The sequence below is a fragment of the Passer domesticus genome, chromosome 11 (genome assembly GCF_036417665.1).
Source record: "Passer domesticus isolate bPasDom1 chromosome 11, bPasDom1.hap1, whole genome shotgun sequence".
Classification (NCBI taxonomy): domain Eukaryota; kingdom Metazoa; phylum Chordata; class Aves; order Passeriformes; family Passeridae; genus Passer; species Passer domesticus.
In genome coordinates, this window is record NC_087484.1 from 492392 (window position 1) to 509282 (window position 16891).

At 54.6% G+C, this 16891-nt stretch overlaps 1 protein-coding gene across 1 annotated transcript; it reads left to right on the forward strand.

Annotated features, from left to right (window-relative positions):
- The first annotated feature begins 4321 nt into the window (after positions 1-4321).
- AADAC (arylacetamide deacetylase) lies at positions 4322-12002 on the forward strand. The gene is made up of 5 exons (XM_064384992.1): positions 4322-4727; positions 8094-8316; positions 8552-8621; positions 8954-9125; positions 10188-12002. The coding sequence occupies exons 1-5, from the start codon at positions 4590-4592 to the stop codon at positions 10794-10796; spliced, it is 1212 nt and encodes a 403-aa protein (XP_064241062.1). The 5' UTR covers positions 4322-4589; the 3' UTR covers positions 10797-12002.
- The last annotated feature ends 4889 nt before the right edge of the window (positions 12003-16891 follow it).

The following is a 16891-nucleotide window of genomic DNA, read 5'->3' on the forward strand; positions in this document are numbered from 1 at the left end:
AGGAGCTGCGACCCTCTGCTCTGGACAGTGTCCCTCCTGCTCCTCATCCCCGGCATGCCTGGTGGCTCTGCAGTTCCAAAGTGTCACTAATTTCAGAATTCAGCCTTCAACATGTGCTCCTGCTTGTGCACACATGTGCATTCACAAAGCCAGAGACGTGTTTGAGTAAACAAATCCAACCCGCTCTTGCTGCAAACATTCCCAAATGGTCTCTTTCCTGTTCGTGGTCTTTCAGGTGGTCATTCCCCTTCTCAAGTGACTGCCTTGGGTTTCAATTTTATCAACTATTTTTTAAATTTACTGCTTTAACTGTGCATAAGATTCTTGCTGATTGTCCCTCAGGTTCCTTCTCTGCCTTATCTGTTCCCCAGGATGGTAAATCTAACTCCAGTGAGCTGCTGCTGGATCCAGAATTCAGGAAATGTGCTTATTTTTGTAAAAATGGGGAACTGCATAACAACCAGATCTGGATGGACATTGAGCAGCTGGCAGTGGGAGGTGTGAGCTAGACAAAATCCTTGCTATAAGTTCGGGTTCCTTAAATTTGAACCACAAACTTTGATGTGGAAGGGAAGACCAGCAGAGGTGGTGGGGAGTGTGTGGATTTCCAGGTCTGTGTGTGCTCACTGAGGGGTTGCTGCCCTGCCTCCAGAGCAGGTGCTCTGCCAGGGAGCAGCTCTGAGCCTGCTGCTTCCCCTGGAACAGAAAGAGTTAAAAGCAAAAGTGCTGCTGCCTTCCTGCCAAACAGTTGCATGTTTAAAAGCAAGATTTCAGTTTGAAAGCATCAAAGCAGAACTGACTTATCTGAAGACCCCTGTTATCTTATCCTGATAATAATGTTCTTTTTGGACAGACTTGGGAGATATTTTATTGGCTACTTTAATACCTTCATGAACACAGTGTGTTTCTGGAGCTGCTGCTTTGTCTTGTGTTCAGAAATACTTCATGTGCTGTACTTCTGCTTACTAAAGCTTCAGAGAATTGCTTTTTTAATTCAGGGTATGAACAAATTGTCAAATAAGACATTTGTTTCCATTTATACAACTTGCAATTTGGTAATAAGCAACAGATGAAAAAGCAGTGCCCAAATTCTCTCGTATAAAATTTCTTGTGAGTGCCATCCCTTCATTTCACAGCAACAAGGCCAGTTTTTAGTCCTGTGAGTAGCATTAAAAAGTAGATACCAATAAAGAAGAAAGCAAGCAGAAGTAACTGGAGCTCAGTGAAGTGGTGTGAAATCTAGCACTGACTGTCAGCCCAAAAGCCGTTCCTGGCCTCGGGGGGTGTTTTCAGCCCCGTGCTGCTCTGGCTGTGCTGACCAGTCAGTGGCTGTCCACCAGAGGCATCAAAGGGCTCAGTAGGTCATGTTTGCTTTTTACTACAAGGTTGTAACTTAATTGTCTGAAGGCAGATTCGGCAGATTCGGTGGCTCCAGCGCTGTGCTGGGCACCTTTCCCCTCCCGGAGCCCCAGGAGCCTGTCCCAGCTGCGCTGGGGCACCGCCGGGCCCGGGCTGCGCTCCTCGGCTGGGAGGGCGAGCGGCCGCAGGGCTGCACTGCCTCCCGGCGGCTGCTGCCTGCCTTCCTGAAACCCTGACTGCCATGGAGTGGGAAGGGGGTGCCAGGGCAGACAGGGGTACCCAGGGGCCCTGCCAGCCCCCGGTGCCGTTCTGGCAGCTCCACACCCCAGAGATGTGACCCTTCTCAGCGCGGGTGTGCACAGCCATGCTGTTGCACGGGTCACACGGGGTCTGAGGCGGCCCGGGGTGCCACCGCTGCCAGGAGCAGCCCTGGGCTCAGCCAGGGCCGCAGCAGGGACGTGCCCAGCACACGAGGCAGTGCAGAACACCTCGGGGCAGGCTCAGGTGGCACACTGGGAAGCTATGTCCACGGGCTGCACGGGGCTGTGGGGCAGTGCCCAGCCCTGCAGAGGCCGTGCGGATGTGGCACTTGGGGACATGGGCTGCTGCTGGCCTGGGCAGTGCTGAGGGCATGGCTGGGCCCTGGTCTTGGAGGGGTTTTCCAGCCTGGATGCTTCTGTGTCTGACAGACAAGGCAAGGGCTGGCAGTGTGTGAGAGCGCAGTCAGTGGAGATGCAGCGGGCTGGAACGGGGTGAAGAGGGTGAAGTGTGTGACTGCTGTCACAAACAGAGGTGAGGTTGTAAGCCTGGACTGCTGTTGCAAACAAGGTGTAAGGTTATAAACTCACCTATTTCTCCTTTCCAAACCACAGTTTGAAAACTCAGTCTGATGTTGCAACACCTATTTTTCACCGGGCTGACTTATTGAGGTGGCAGGTCAGTGCCTGAGTCCATGCCACTCTGAGCAAAATCCAGGCAATCCCAGCTCTGGTGCTCCATGTCGTGGAGCACAGGGACGCAGGGAATGCTGACTGGGAGCAGGGTGACATGCTGGCTGCTGCTCTTCCCATTGCGGCTTTAACCCTGGCTTTAGTCTGCTTAACTTTGCATTCATTTTTTTTTCTGAAACATCAGTAGCCTGGACCACATGGAAATGCAGAGGGTGGGAAGCAGGGTGTGCTGCGTGGGTCTTGGTACATGCAGGAAAAGCAGCAACATGGCATTTTATACTTCTATAACTACAGAATGGTTTGGGTTGGGGGGTGGCTTAAAATTGTCTCATTCCACCCCCATGCCATGGGCAGGGGCACCCTCCACTGGACCAGGAGCTCCAAGCTCCATCCAACTTCATTGAATGAAATAAGTAAGGAGGGAAAAGACAAAACCAAATGTTTGTTTGCTTTAGAAAGCTGTGAGTGGTGGGGAGCACGTGGTGCACAGCAGCCCAGCCGTGGTGGGTGCTGGTGTGGGCTCTGGGGAGCATTGGCAGTGCAGGGACTGGTGCTGGGGTGAGGCATGAAGGGTAATCACTGCGTGGGGTGGGTCTGGGTTTTAACACCCACGTGTTTCACTTGGCACCTCATCCCCTGTCTGAGAGAGGTCTTGTGCTGTCCCCGCTGGTCCCTTTGACTGAAAGGGCTCTAATAAAATTGGCATGTGGGCATTTCCACATTGCAGCTGAAGCTGTGTGGTTCCTTTGGGTAAATCAGTTCATGATTTCCTTTATCTGGGGGGGCTGTGGGTTCAGGGAGGTTGCTGGGGTGGTTCACTGCAGGGCAGGGGAGTGGCTCTGCCATGAGATGAGACATTGGTCTTTCAAGGTTAAGCACTGTGAGCTCCTGTCCTAAGCCCAGGGTGGCCTCGGGGCAGGAGCAGAGCCCCGGCTGTTGCTGCACAGCCCTGCTTCCATCTGGAGACCAGCACAGAAGGAGAGTGGGAAACCTTCCTTAAGTGCAACAAATTAAAACACCCATTTTGTGGTGATTCCAAACTGGCCTCATCTTCCTCCGTGCTGTTTGCCTGTGCCAGAGCTGTCCTGGGAGCTCCTGCTGCTCCTGGGGAGGGACAGGCAGGAGAGGGTTTGTCCTGCATTCCCCACCTCTCAGCTGTGCCTTATCTTCCCATGCCACCTGAAATCTGCCTTCTTCACCTTCTTACCTCTCAGCCCCTGACCAAAGACTCGAGCTGGGCAAAACAGGAATGGGGTTTGCTGCTCTGTGCCCAGCCCTGTGCGTACATGTGTCACTGCTGGGACCCAGGGCAGGCCCCTCTCACCTGTGCCAGAGTGGCTCCCCTGTCCCCTGCCCAGCAGCTGGCACTCCAGGGCAGGCAGAGTGGCCACGGAGCTGTGTTCTCTCTTGGTTTTGTTGGGGTGGGGTCAAGAGTATTGGGCTTCCAGTGGCTGTTGTGCTGCAGGAGGACTGAGGAGAGAGAGCACGGATGGATTTTTGAAATACTTGAATAGTTTGGAGGTGCTCAGAACTTAAATGTCTGGAAGTTTGACTAAGGGCCAGCCTTCATCTGTGTTTGGGCAGGTGGCACATGGTTCAGCTTTCAGCCCTCTGTGACATTTCCTGCTCTGCTCCTCCAAAGGGTGCTGCACCCACGGGCTGCTCAGAGCGCGGGGTTCTGCTGGTTTCTGTCGGCAGAACTTTAGCCAAAGAAATCGCCTAAACCTGAAACTGAAAAGATAAACCCGCTGTGCCCCAGGCTCTGCTCGCGTTTCTGCCTCTCAGAGCGGCAGCTCAGCGCCCCGGGGTCCCCGACGGGCTGTCTGCACCGGCTGTCACCGTGCGGCGGCCGCGGGGCCGGGCAGGGCCGGGCAGGGGGGCTCGGTGCGGGATTCAGGGCGGGATTCAGTGCGGGATTATTCAGTGCGGGCCGGGCAGCGGGGCTCGGTGCGGGATTATTCAGTGCGGGATTATTCAGTGCGGGCCGGGCAGCGGGGCTCGGTGCGGGATTATTCAGTGCGGGCCGGGCAGCGGGGCTCGGTGCGGGATTGTTGCGGGGCTGGCCGGCTCGGCTGCTCCCGGCGGCTGCGCGGGGAATCTGCTGGGTAAGCGTGTTGTTTTGGAAGCTGCACAGTGGAGTAACCTCTGCCCCGGGTGATACCACAAGAAATCACCTCCTGGCCGGGACCCAAGCAAAACACCTGATTAACTTTGCCCTGTGCTGGCTTGCTGGGAGGCGGTGGGAGCTGCTCCAGCAGCGCCAGAGCGGAGCCGGCAAGGATGGGAGGCAGGCTGCTGTGCCTGTGCCTCCTCGCAGCCCTCCTCGGCTACTACATCTACAGCCCGCTGCCCGAGGAGCTGGCCCAGCCCGGCACTGTGATGCTCGTCTCGGCCGCCTTGAGGGCCCTGGGGCACCTGGTGAGGCGCTGGGGCTGGGGGGGCAGGGCAGGGGGGTTCTCGGGGCTCAGGGGCACGGCACGGTAGGTGTGTGTGTCCCTCGGGTCGGGTGTTACACGGAGCGAGGGGCAGGAGCCGTGGAAATGAAGCGCTGGACTGACCGTGACTGTGATTCACAGAGATGTAGGATAGATTGGATCTTGCAGCCCTGAGAAAGGGCCCTCCAGAGTACGAATGAGATGTGGGATGTGACTGTGGGTCGACAAGCACAGACTGGCTTCTCTTGCTCTGCAGTGCTGTGCCTGCTGCTTGAATCATTCCTGGCTCCCCTGTGCCCAGCTCCCCTGGCAGCGCCGGCTGTCCCGGAGGGAGGGTAGAGAGGGTCCCACATTCTATTGATTTCTGTGGTTTTGTGGAAATCCATTGACAAAATAGGCCTGAAAACCACACAAAGCAACATCTCTGTGTGAGCCAGCCCTTGGCGGCAGGGGGTGCCTCTTTAGGGCTGCAGGAGGAGGGAGGGTGAGGAGTTTTTGGTGTGTGTCAGGGACTCTTGTTTTGATTTCGGGGGTTGAGGTGGTGGAAGATGAGAGTGGTGAGAAAGACACAAACTGTGGTCAGCAGTGTTGGGGTGCTGCCCTGCTGCTTCCCCTCCCAAATCCCCTGCGGGCAGGAGCCTGCAGGGTGGGCGGGCACGGGCAGCTCATTGCCCGGGCATGCTGGTGCCTGCTCGGTCACACTGTCCCCTCAGCAGGGCGCTGCTGGCCCGGGAGGGTGGTGTGATCTCCCTGGAAGGTGGAGCTGTGCTGCTGTCCTGCCTGCCTGGCACAGCGGGGCTGTGGGCAGGCGTTTTGTAACTGGGCTCCCATCTCGTGTGAAACCATCGTCCCAAGGGATGGGCACAGCCTCAGCCTCCCTGGAGCTGCACTCGTGCAAATTAGAGTGAGGTGGCTCTGAATTGTCCTAAGTACACCCTGAGTGGCCGTGCAGTTACAGGCAGTGACTCCAGCTCACTTGGGGCAGGGCTGTGTTTCAGGGGCAGCCCTGGTCTAGTCTCCCTGGCTCCCTGGTGCTGGTTTGAACAAAGGGAGCAAAGTGCCACCCTCGAGCATTCCTGGGCAGCAGAATCCTCCCCAGGCTCCCAAAAGGGTGTGCCAAGAGCCCCAGAACAGGGCACATCTCCATCCCGCTGTTGTGGTGGGTCCTGGGGAGCCCCCAGCCTGGCAGCCCTGCCGGGTGTGCTCAGAGCCCTGGTGCCCCTCTGTGCAGCAGGGAGGCTGGGCAGCAGCCCCTGAGAGCAACCCTGCCGCTTGCTGTGCTGTTGGAGCCCCAGATCCCTCAGGTATTTCAGGAAGTGCCCTGTGCCTTTGGTCTGAAACACCTGAAGAAGGTACAAAACGCAACAGGGTGTTTTTGCTGCCGCTGTGTGACATCCCCAAAGCTCCCTCCCTCCTCAGCCCAGCACTGAGACCCAGATTTGGGCCCTGCTCAGGAGCTGCCCTGTCGGGCTGATGGGGAACATCCCCCGAAGGTGCCTCATCCCAGCTGCTGCCCCTCTGGAAACCCGACCTGCTGGAAGCCCTGTGGGCACTGCCCCTGCCCGGGCACAGCCAGGCTCCCTCCCCCCTCCCCAGGTTTTGGAGGGTCTGTCCTTGCTGTAGGGACTGGGGAAATTGCTTTCCAAAGCACAGGGATCCCAGCCCCCAAAGTGGCTGTCCTGTTACTGCACAATGCCCAACAATCTCACACTGGGACAATGAGGGATTTTCAGATGAGGGCACCATTTCCTTTTATTGATAATGGCTGGAAACCGCAGGCAGCAGCCCAGTGGTTTTCTCACAGTGTAAATTGTCCACTTGTGGAAAACAGCTCTGAGAGCACTGGAAACCCTCAGTGCTGGGGCTCAGGGAATCCCTCCCACCACGAAGCTTTCACAAGCTCCTTGGAGTCACAGCAGGACTCACTTTGACTGAGATATTTGTTTTTTCAATATGTTAATCCTTGGGGGAACAACAACAACAGAGACATGTTTGCGTAAACTGTGTCAATGTGGTGGCTGAATGGCAATCCTGGCACGAGTATGTGTGTTTGTTTGTTTTCATGGAGCTGATGGCAAGGACCTGTGCTTGCCTTTGCAGTGTGCCAGGGCCTGCCCACTCATCTCCATCCCATTTCCAGCACTCTGGGATTGGCAGGGCTCCTCCTGGCACCACCCGCTCCGAGCCCTCAGAGAGAGGTGACTCAAAAATGTGGTGACAATCCCTGTCAAAGACTGCCAGCAAGGCTGAGCTGTGTGCTATTCTAGCTCCTGAAAAATAAGGTTATATCATGGAATCCCAGAATCCCAGACTGGTTTGGGCTGGAATAGATCTTAAATTTAATCTCATTCCACCCTCCTGCCAAGGTCAGGGACACTTTCCACTAGACCAGGTTGCTCAAGACCTGATTATATGTAGATGATGATTAAACAGCTGATTTAAATAAAATTTGAAGGGAAAAAAATACACCAAGCAGGGTCAGACTGTATGATTCCACCATCACAGTCAGAAGGCTAGAGGGTACACCTGTCAGCAGATGGTCAGTCAGTGTGTGTGGGAAGGTTTCACTTTCTTCCTAGGGACAACGAATCTGGGAAACCAAACTCCAAACGGGTTCTGCACCAGGCTTGGCTACTTTCTTTCTTTTAAATCTCAAACCTGCTCTAAGTTTAATCTGTTTTCATCTTCAGATAACATGTAAAAGCTTGGCTTCATTTCTTCTTGTTTCAGTTGTGGTGTGGTGAGGCTGGGGTGGGAAGAGGATCACGCCCCATTGCCGGGGGTGCTGCTGGAGGAGCCGAGGTGCTGGCAGCAATGCAGGATCTGTGGGTGGCTCTGGTGGCTCTCTGCAGCATGGTCCCTGGGCTGTCCCCATGCCAGGCTGGTGCCTGCAGCAGTGCAGGATCTGTGGGTGGCTCTGGTGGCTCTCTGCAGCGTGGTCCCCAGGCTGTCCCCATGCCAGGCTGGTGCTGGCAGCAGTGCAGAGCCATGGGTGGCTCTGGGTAGCTCTGGTGGCTCTCTGTGGCACAATGCCCGTGCTGATGCTGGTGGTCACCTCCACTGGGCTGTGGAGGTGACCACATGCACACTGAGCCTGGCTCTGAGTGTGGGCAGAAGCAGCAGCCCTGGCTGGGCTCTGGCCTTGCTGGGCAGCTGGTGGCAGTGTGAGTGCGTGCCACGAGTGCTCCTGGCAGTGCCAAGCCCAGGTGGAGGCACGCTGCTCTGGCCTGTCGGTGTGACTTCCAGAGCAGCTTCACACGTCTGTACAGAGCATCAGACGGCACAGGGGGAATTTAATCTGAGAGCAAATGGGCTGCACTGGAAACAGTTTCCCCTGTCTGTGCGGCAGTCGGAGGCAGCAGACCTGCTGGGGCTGATGCACTACATGGAGGGCTTGAGGCTCTTCACGGCTGCCGAGCTCGTCGCTCCCACGTCCGATGAGAACGTCACCGTGACCGACACGGAGCTCAGCGGCGTCCCCGTCCGCCTGTTCCTGCCCCGGAGGGCGCCCGGCGGGCTCCGGAGGGCCGTGCTCTTCTTCCACGGCGGCGGCTGGTGCCTGGGAGACGCAGGTGAGCCCTGCAGCATCGCTGCCTGCGTCTGTGCCAGGGACCCGGGCAGCTGTCCAGCGCTGCCGCTTGTTCTGTGGGAGTTGCCGCAGCGAGGGGCAGGGGATGGGGTCTCAGCGGCTGAAAGCAGGGGGAGGTTTGGGAAAGTCAGCTGGAAGTGCTGCCAAGAGGAACAGGCAGGTGTGTGTGTGTGTGTGTGTGTGTGTCCACTCTCACACGCACTGGGCTCTCCTTCCAGGCATGCACAGCTACGATTTCATGTCACGGCGGACTTCAAACGAGCTAAATGCTGTCGTGGTGTCAGTCAAGTAAGAGAAATTCTCCTTCCAGATGGGATGAGGGTTTGGAGTTAATTAATCTGGTTCAATTAATCTGATTTTCCAATGTTTCTGTATTTGGTCATGTGCTTTCCTGCTGACTTATACACACTTGGGAGCAGAGGCTGCCAGGTGCCAGTGGAGAATTGTGGTTGGTGGCTGTTTTGGCTTTATGGAGATGGGTGGGTAATGAAGTGGATGCTCTGGGACAGGCAGTTCCCACTCCTCTGGGCACGGAAATAAACATCCCCCAGCAGGGAGATGCGAGCCAGCCCTTCTCTTCATTAACAGCAGGTACTAACCACTTCTCTTGGCTCCACCAGCTACAGGTTGGCCCCTCCGCACCATTTCCCTGCCCAGTTTGACGACGTGTACTCGGTGACCAAGTTCTTCCTCCAGAGCAAGGTCCTGTCCCAGTACGGGGTGGACCCTGCGCGGGTCTGCGTGGCCGGGGACAGCGCCGGGGGCAACCTGGCTGCGGCCGTGGCACAACAGGTGCGGTACAGATGCCTGCTCTGCAGCTCAAAACCAGTGTTTGTGTAGTTTCACGACCCCTAAGAAAAGCTGAGCTCGCAGCACACGCTGCTCTGGTGGTCTGTCAGGATGGCACAGCCTGCGGGATTGTCACAGGGCTCTGGGGAAAGCAGCTGTGCCTGAGCCACTCAGTGGCATCGCAGGAGCTTCAGTGCCACCCAGAATCTGTCCCCTAAAAAAGGCTCTCTGCCCTCTAGTCTCTTACAGAACTCTAACCTTAAGCTTATATTGACTGGTTTAGATAAGATGTTTGAAAAGGGAATTTTAACTACGTGACTCATAAAGATGCAAATAGCAGGGAAAACAAGCAAACAAAAAACCCTCACTAAATATTGCAGCGTCTGATCATACAGTTTGGTGCCTTTTGCACTTCTCCTTCAGCTTTATTAAATAAAGTCAGCACGATGTTGTTGCTCTCTTGAGAAACTGTTTGGGCTGTAATGAAACCCTGGGAATGGTGGTGAATGTGCTGTGGATGCTGAAGGCAGAAAATGAGGGAGAAAATGGAAAATATATTAGTGAAGAGGGGAAAAGGTTGACATATAAGAAATGTCAAAGTTCAGTTCATCACGTTTTATTTGTTACATCTCTAAAACACACAGAATTGCAATTGCTTGAGTTGTAACATCTCAGGGTTAAAAACCAAACAGGTGAACATGGTCTAAATTGTGTGAAAGATAAGGAGACCCAGAAACCTGAAAGTTTTGTGATGTAAGAATTGAAATTTTCAGTAGAAAATCTTCTGTCAATACTTCAGAAAGCATCAAAATTTCAGAAAGAGTATTTCCCAAAAATCATTATTCTTCAATATAAGAAATAAAATGAAATTATATTTGATGTTTGAGAATTTTTATTAGAGTGTGCTGTTGTAGATAACCTGCCTATAGATTCAGAATTTCTTTATCCTGGTTTTATTGATCTTATTTTGCTCATGTTGCAAAACGTGTGTCTTAATTCTTTACCGATCTATCGGTGAGGGAGAATGGACACCTTTGCTGATTCTTTGCAATGGTTTTTCTACAGCTGTCGGAGGACCCTGAAGTCAAAACGAAGCTGAAAGCTCAAGTTCTGATCTACCCAGCCCTGCAGGCGCTGGACCTGGACCTGCCGTCCTACCGGGACAACGCGCACAAGCCGCTGCTGCCGCGGTCGCTGATGGTCAGGTTCTGGAGCGAGTACTTCACCTCGGACCCCGCGCTCCGGGAGGCCATGGCCGCCAACAGCCACGTGCCGGCCGAGGCCGGCCACCTGCTGCCGTTTGTGAACTGGAGCCGCTGGCTGCCCGCCGAGATGAGCAAGGCTCACGCGTACGCGGGGCCTGTCCTGGGCGGCGCGGAGCTGGCCCGCAGGTACCCCGGGTTCCTGGACCCGCGGGCGGCCCCGCTGCTGGCCAGCGAGGCCCGGCTGCGCCGCCTGCCCCCCGCCTACATCCTGACCTGCGAGCACGACGTGCTGCGGGACGACGGAGCGATGTACGCGGGCCGGCTGCACGCCGCCGGCGTGCCCGTCACGCACCACCACGCCTCGGACGCCTTCCACGGCGCCATGACCTTCCTGACGTGGCCGCTGGAGCTGGCTGTGGGCCACCGGCTCTTCTGCACCTGCTTGGACTGGCTGAAGGACAACCTGTGAGCGGAACTTCAGCCCCTGACGTGTGGCCGGAGCTGCGCTGGATTTCGGCCGTGATTGCCGTCCCCTTGCAACTGCCGCGGTGTTGGGGCTGGAGCGTTTCCCACCTTGGCTGGCAGGAAATCAGTCTGATCCCACCCCACGCGTTCCTCCAGTGCTACTGTCTGACCTCAAACCCCCAGACCGCCAGGACTGCCCTGGGGTTCCTCCTCTGGCCCTGCGGCCTCTGGGACTCGGTGTCCCGTCTCTGTTGCTGCTTCTTTCTTCCCATCACATCTTCAGCCCGGGCTGTGTGCCCAAGGGCCAGGTCGCTTTGGGCACATGGGACGTGCTCGGTGGCTGCTTTCTTCCTGTCCCTTTGGCTCCGTGGGATGTGGCAGCAGGGCCCCACTGCTGCCAGGGCTGATGGGCTGAAGGGAAGCACCGGGAGGCTGCAGGAGGCTCGGGGCAGCTGCAGGGACCTGCCCATTGCAGGCCGGGCTGGGGCTGCTGTTCCTGCCCTGCCTGGCTTGAGGGAAGCACTTGGAAACCCAGTGGGATGGCTGAAAAATTGTGCAAGTGTTTTGGGCTTTTCTTGTTTGTTTGTTTTGGGGGTTTTGTTTATTTGGGGCTTTTTGTTGTCTTGGGTTTTTTGGTTGGTTTGGTTTGGTTTTTTTAAAGCACGTATCTTGCTCCTACTTCTTTCTTTAGTCCTTGCACTAGCAGGAAATAGGAATCAAACCAGCACTGGATATTTACTGGAAAAAGGAAGCTGTGAAGATACCAGCCTTACGACAACACTGCTGCATGGTCTGTGCTCTACTTATCTGTTAATTCATGTTCTAGGTGTTCTAATTGTCCTTGAAAATTTTTATCGGATTTCACATATGATTTCTTAAAAGTAAAATTAGCTTAGTAGGTTTATAGGCTTGGAAAAGAAACATCATAATTCAGCTGGCTGTGTGGAACAAATAACCTCTGCGTAAATGTTTTGTGTGTTAAATATAAACCCTAAAACTTTTGACTCAAGCAGGAATACAGGGGTTGGCTGTTGGTTTAAGTAAATCAACCACTGGGCAGGTGCTTCATGTATCCTGCTTTTCTTTTGCATACAAGGTACTGAATCGTCAATAATTCTGGGTTATTTTCCCTGAGTGTGTGCGGCCTGTTCAGATGGAATGTGTACAGGATGATTGCTGTTTTCCATCATTAAACTCGTTTTTGATTCCAGTGCAGCGTGTTGTGTCCCTTGGGTGTCCCATCCGTTGGGAAGCAGTGGCAGCTGTGCTGACAGCCCCGTCTCAGCCCTGCTGTGCATGGGGTGCTGCTGGGCTGGGGCTGCCCAGGAGGGAAGCAGCAGTGGTTGGGTAGGTCTCCCTTGCACCTTTGCACACCCCGTGGATGCACACCTGTGCTCGTGTGCCCAGTCCCAGTGTTTGGGAGTTGTTCCTGGGGTCTCCCTGCAGCACTGCCAGCACAGCCCATGCTCACCAGACTGGGCTGCTGCCTGCTGGCAGAGGCAGCTCCACTGCCCTTTTATTCCTCCCACATTTGGAATTAATTAACAGCCTCTTAGTGTTCTGAGGAAGTTGGGCTTTGGGGTTTTGCTCAGTAACACCTTTGGTCTGATTTTCTATACAGCTTTTGGGTCACATCCACAAGAATGCTCCCTGGGATGGGCATTTCTGGGTTGTAAATGCTGATGGAATGAGCCCAGCTGGGGTTTCCAGGAAGATAACCTTGCTTAAGAGAGTGCTCAGGGAGGATGGCTGTGGTTTTGATTTGGAGGGGACGTGCCCACACCACATCCCTCAGCAGGCTGCCCTGCTGTGAGCCAGAGTGGCCCTGGGCGTTCTCCTGCCCCGCAGCACTGGGATGTTGCTGACACAGCAGCACTGGGCTCAAGTGTTGGTCTCAGCTTTGCCTCCCTTCAGGGCTGCTGGAGGTGCCGGTGCCAGCCCAGCTGGAGCAAGCCTGGGCCATCCTCCCTGTCCACACTGCCACCAGTGCTGTGCTTCCTCCATCGTGGCTCAGGCGTCAGCTGCGTCAGGGACCTGCCTGGCAGGCAGGAGAAAAATTTATGTTCTAAGAAACAATGCCAGACAAAAATTGCCAGCCTTCCCTTGTGTGTTTTTATAGGATGCTCTTGGAACCAGAAGTAAATGGCTTTTAAGCACCAGCACCTAAATATGGGCTCATGATTGATTGGGCTGTATGTTTTTGTTTAGGTTCCTGAAATAGACTTTTGGGTTTGGAAATGCCTGGTGAGGCACAAAATGAGACAGTGAAAGCTGCACTATTGATGTTGCTGGCGGGAGCTGCAGTAAGCAACCCATTTATCCACACCAGAAAACAAGACAAAGCAGCACAAGGGAAGGTTTGGTATGTCTCCAAAAGCCTTCCCTTGAAGGGAGGATGGGATTTGGTGGTTGACAGTCAAGGACAAGGCTCAGCTGTGTTTGGAGCCAGCTCTGGGTGCAGAGATCACACCCTCCAAGGTTGCCCAAGCTCGGGGTGGCTGCTCACAGACTCTCCTACCACAGGGCGCAGTGGGAGCTCTATGAAGAGAGGGAGGTTCATGCTTGCAGGTGAGCCAAGGAGGAAATGAAGCATCCTCAAAGTACCCCCACCAATCCAGGCTTCCCCATCACCCATTTCTTAAGAATCCTTGACTTTTTGTTGAAGTACCACACCGGTTAAAAAACCAAAAAAATGCCCAACAAACCAGCAGCAAAGCCCCACACTGCAGAAGCTGACAGTACTCTTGGGTTTCTGGTGTTGTGGCAGTGCTGGTTGATTGCTCCTGGTGTGCTCAGCTGGACCCTTGTTCCCCAGAAGGGCTCAGGTGAGCCCATGCTCACCCCACCAGGCTCTCGGGCTCCTTCTGGCTCCTCACACCAGGCTGGGCTGGAGCCCCAGAGGGGCCAGCAGCACTCAGCCTGCCGTGCCAGGAGCACCAGGAGCTGTGGGCATGGCCGTGGCAGCACGCCCGGAGTGCCAGGCACCAAATGCTCCAGCAAGCACAGAGCCCACTGCTGGGACCCCAGCCCAGGTGTTTCCTATGGGCAGGGCTGCTGAAAGGCAATGGAGTTGCAGGTGCCAGCATGTGTGACTGGGACAGCCTCAAAATAACCAAAGGTAAGAAAGCTGCTTAGAAGTACAACCAACTGAAGCAATGGTCACAGAGCTGTAAAGCAGGGACCAATCTAAACCTACTGAAATGGCATTAAGGAGGATTTCTTGCTCCCTCACCAGTTTTCTGAGGAGTTACTGCAGCAGGAAGGAAGAAATGCTCCATTTCTTCAGCCCTATTTTATCCTTCAGTGCAACAGCAGTTGCCTGAATGAACAAGATATTTAAAAGCTGGTAAATGAGAAGCCAATGTTGGTTATTAGCCATGGGGGAAATTTTAAATCAGCTTCTGTAATGCCTAAATATGAGCTGATTTATTGGCCTTGTCTACAGAGAAAAGCTACAATAGCTTTTTATATATAGTAAAAGGGTTAATATTTGCTAACTCTGAAGTACATCACAATAAATTGGGGGTGGGGGGAAGGTAGGGAAGCTGTGGCTGCCCCATTACCTGGGGATGCTCAAGGCCAGGCTGGATGGGGCTTGAACAGCCTGGTTTGGTGCAAGTGTCCCTGCCCATGACAGAGCAGGTGGAATCAGTCACTGCGGGGCTGGGTCACTCTGCATTAGCAGCGTTATTGTGTTTTTATCTTTGCCAATAATTTATATAGCAATGCTGAGCAAAGCGAGCTGTGCAGCAGTGATGTGCTGCTCTGTGCAGAGCCAAGCAGCGAGTGGTGATGTGCTGCTCTGTGCAGTGGTGATGTGCTGCTCTGTGCAGTGGTGATGTGCTGCTCTGTGCAGAGCCAAGCAGCGAGTGGTGATGTGCTGCTCTGTGCAGTGGTGATGTGCTGCTCTGTGCAGAGCCAAGCAGCGAGTGGTGATGTGCTGCTCTGTGCAGTGGTGATGTGCTGCTCTGTGCAGTGGTGATGTGCTGCTCTGTGCAGAGCCAAGCAGCGAGTGGTGATGTGCTGCTCTGTGCAGTGGTGATGTGCTGCTCTGTGCAGAGCCAAGCAGCGAGTGGTGATGTGCTGCTCTGTGCAGTGGTGATGTGCTGCTCTGTGCAGAGCCAAGCAGCGAGTGGTGATGTGCTGCTCTGTGCAGTGGTGATGTGCTGCTCTGTGCAGAGCCAAGCAGCGAGTGGTGATGTGCTGCTCTGTGCAGGGTGGGTGCTGCTCTGTGCAGTGGTGATGTGCTGCTCTGTGCAGGGTGGGTGCTGCTCTGTGCAGTGGTGATGTGCTGCTCTGTGCAGGGTGGGTGCTGCTCTGTGCAGTGGTGATGTGCTGCTCTGTGCAGAGCCAAGCAGCGAGTGGTGATGTGCTGCTCTGTGCAGTGGTGATGTGCTGCTCTGTGCAGAGCCAAGCAGCGAGTGGTGATGTGCTGCTCTGTGCAGAGGTGATGTGCTGCTCTGTGCAGGTGAGTGCTGCTCTGTGCAGGGTGGGTGCTGCCCTTCCCACGGGCGCTGCCCTGCGCAGCCCCTGGCTGTGCCAGGGCACGGGGCCCGGGCACTGGGTGCCCTCTCTCTCCTCCGACTGGCTTCCCCTGGGTTCCCGGGAAGGGGAAGTGCTGTCCGCATCTCGGCAGCTCGGGCAAACAGATCCCGCCTTCGCCCGGGCTCGTTAATGATTGAATGCTGCGCGGCGGCCCCGGGAGCGCAGAGCTGCGCCGGACCCGAGCGAGGCAGCACCCGGCCCTGGCCATGGTAAGGGCTCAGCGCTGGGCACTCTGCCCTGCCACCCATCTCCGAGTGGGCTTCTGACTGCTCTACCTGCTTACCTTAAAATTCACCCATCAGCCTTTTCCTAACACCTTGCTACATTAATGCATCTGTCCATACTGAACTTTCAATCATTATCGCTACTTTAAGTGCTGATGTCTGTGATGTGCTTTCTAGATTTAGAATCTCACTAAGGAGTTGACTTTCTCCTCAAGAACCGAGCAGACAGGGCTCAGCAGGTGCAGCAGGTGAGGTCTGAGCAGAGCGAGCACTCTCTGTAGCATTTCTGTCTCCCAGGGAGCACAGAGTAAGTGTAGAGACCTGATGGAAATAGCTTCATGGAGTTTTTGCTCTGCCTCATGATCTCCCTTCAAAATGAAACACACTGATCTCTGCTTTGAGGGCAGAGACCTGTGAACAAGTTCTTGACATTAAAACACCTTTGGAAATGCTTAACCTTAGCTTGACTTCAGTTTTGATCTATATCCCAGTTTCTGGCATTTGGTTTTCCTGGCTTTCCAGTTGTTTGCTGACACTTTATCCAAGGCTCTCACCAAAAGCTGTCTGTGTCCCGCGGCAGGGGCAGGTGGCTTTGCTGAGGAGGGAGAGGAGTAAACACTTGAGATCCTGCTGTATTTCCTTCCCTGTAGCTGAAAGCCTTTTTAAACCAGCCTTTAGAAAGAGAGCAAGCTCATGTGTGGTGCAGCTTTGAAGGAAGCTTTGGCAGGAGCACAGGAGATGTGCTCCATCCTCCGTGCAATCCTGGTACCCAGTTCCAGCACAGCACACAAATGCTCGATTAGGGGCTGGGTTAATTTAACAAACACATCTCTGCTGGCTCCCCAGCCAGTTCTGAGCAGCGCTGCTGTGCCCATCCCTCACCAGCCCTGTCAGCAAACCTCTGCTCGGTGACGAGGGAGGACCCACGGGACCAGCGTTGGGTAACAGGGGCAGATGACTCCACGAGGCTCTGACAGGGCACCCACGGGCTGGTTTCACTTTCCTGGCCCCTGGCCCTGCCCTGGCTTTGGCCAAGCTGGCACGCTGTGACTGACCCCTTCATTCAGGTGATGCTCCCACTTCAACTTCCTCACACAGGTCTTTGCTCAGGAGAGTTTTCATCTTCTTCTGTAACTCTGATCAGTGTCTGCAAGTACCAGTCCTGTGTGTGAGAGACGTTTGAGGTCACATATCTACTTACCCTGCCAGCTGGAAGGAAAGAGCAGGCTGCATTCACTGATTACAGCAATGACATAACAGTAACTGTGCAATGATCTTTTACTTGGCTATGGTGTTTATTTTTTTTCTTTTGATTTTCCAGGCTGTGAAT

Bases quoted from the DNA above. Each gene is read 5' to 3' on its own strand.
- AADAC (XM_064384992.1), top strand. From the start codon at position 4,590: ATGGGAGGCAGGCTGCTGTGCCTGTGCCTCCTCGCAGCCCTCCTCGGC. The intron at 8,622-8,953 runs GTAAGAGAAATT...TGGCTCCACCAG, and splicing joins GCTGTCGTGGTGTCAGTCAA to CTACAGGTTGGCCCCTCCGC. The intron at 9,126-10,187 runs GTGCGGTACAGA...GTTTTTCTACAG, and splicing joins CTGCGGCCGTGGCACAACAG to CTGTCGGAGGACCCTGAAGT.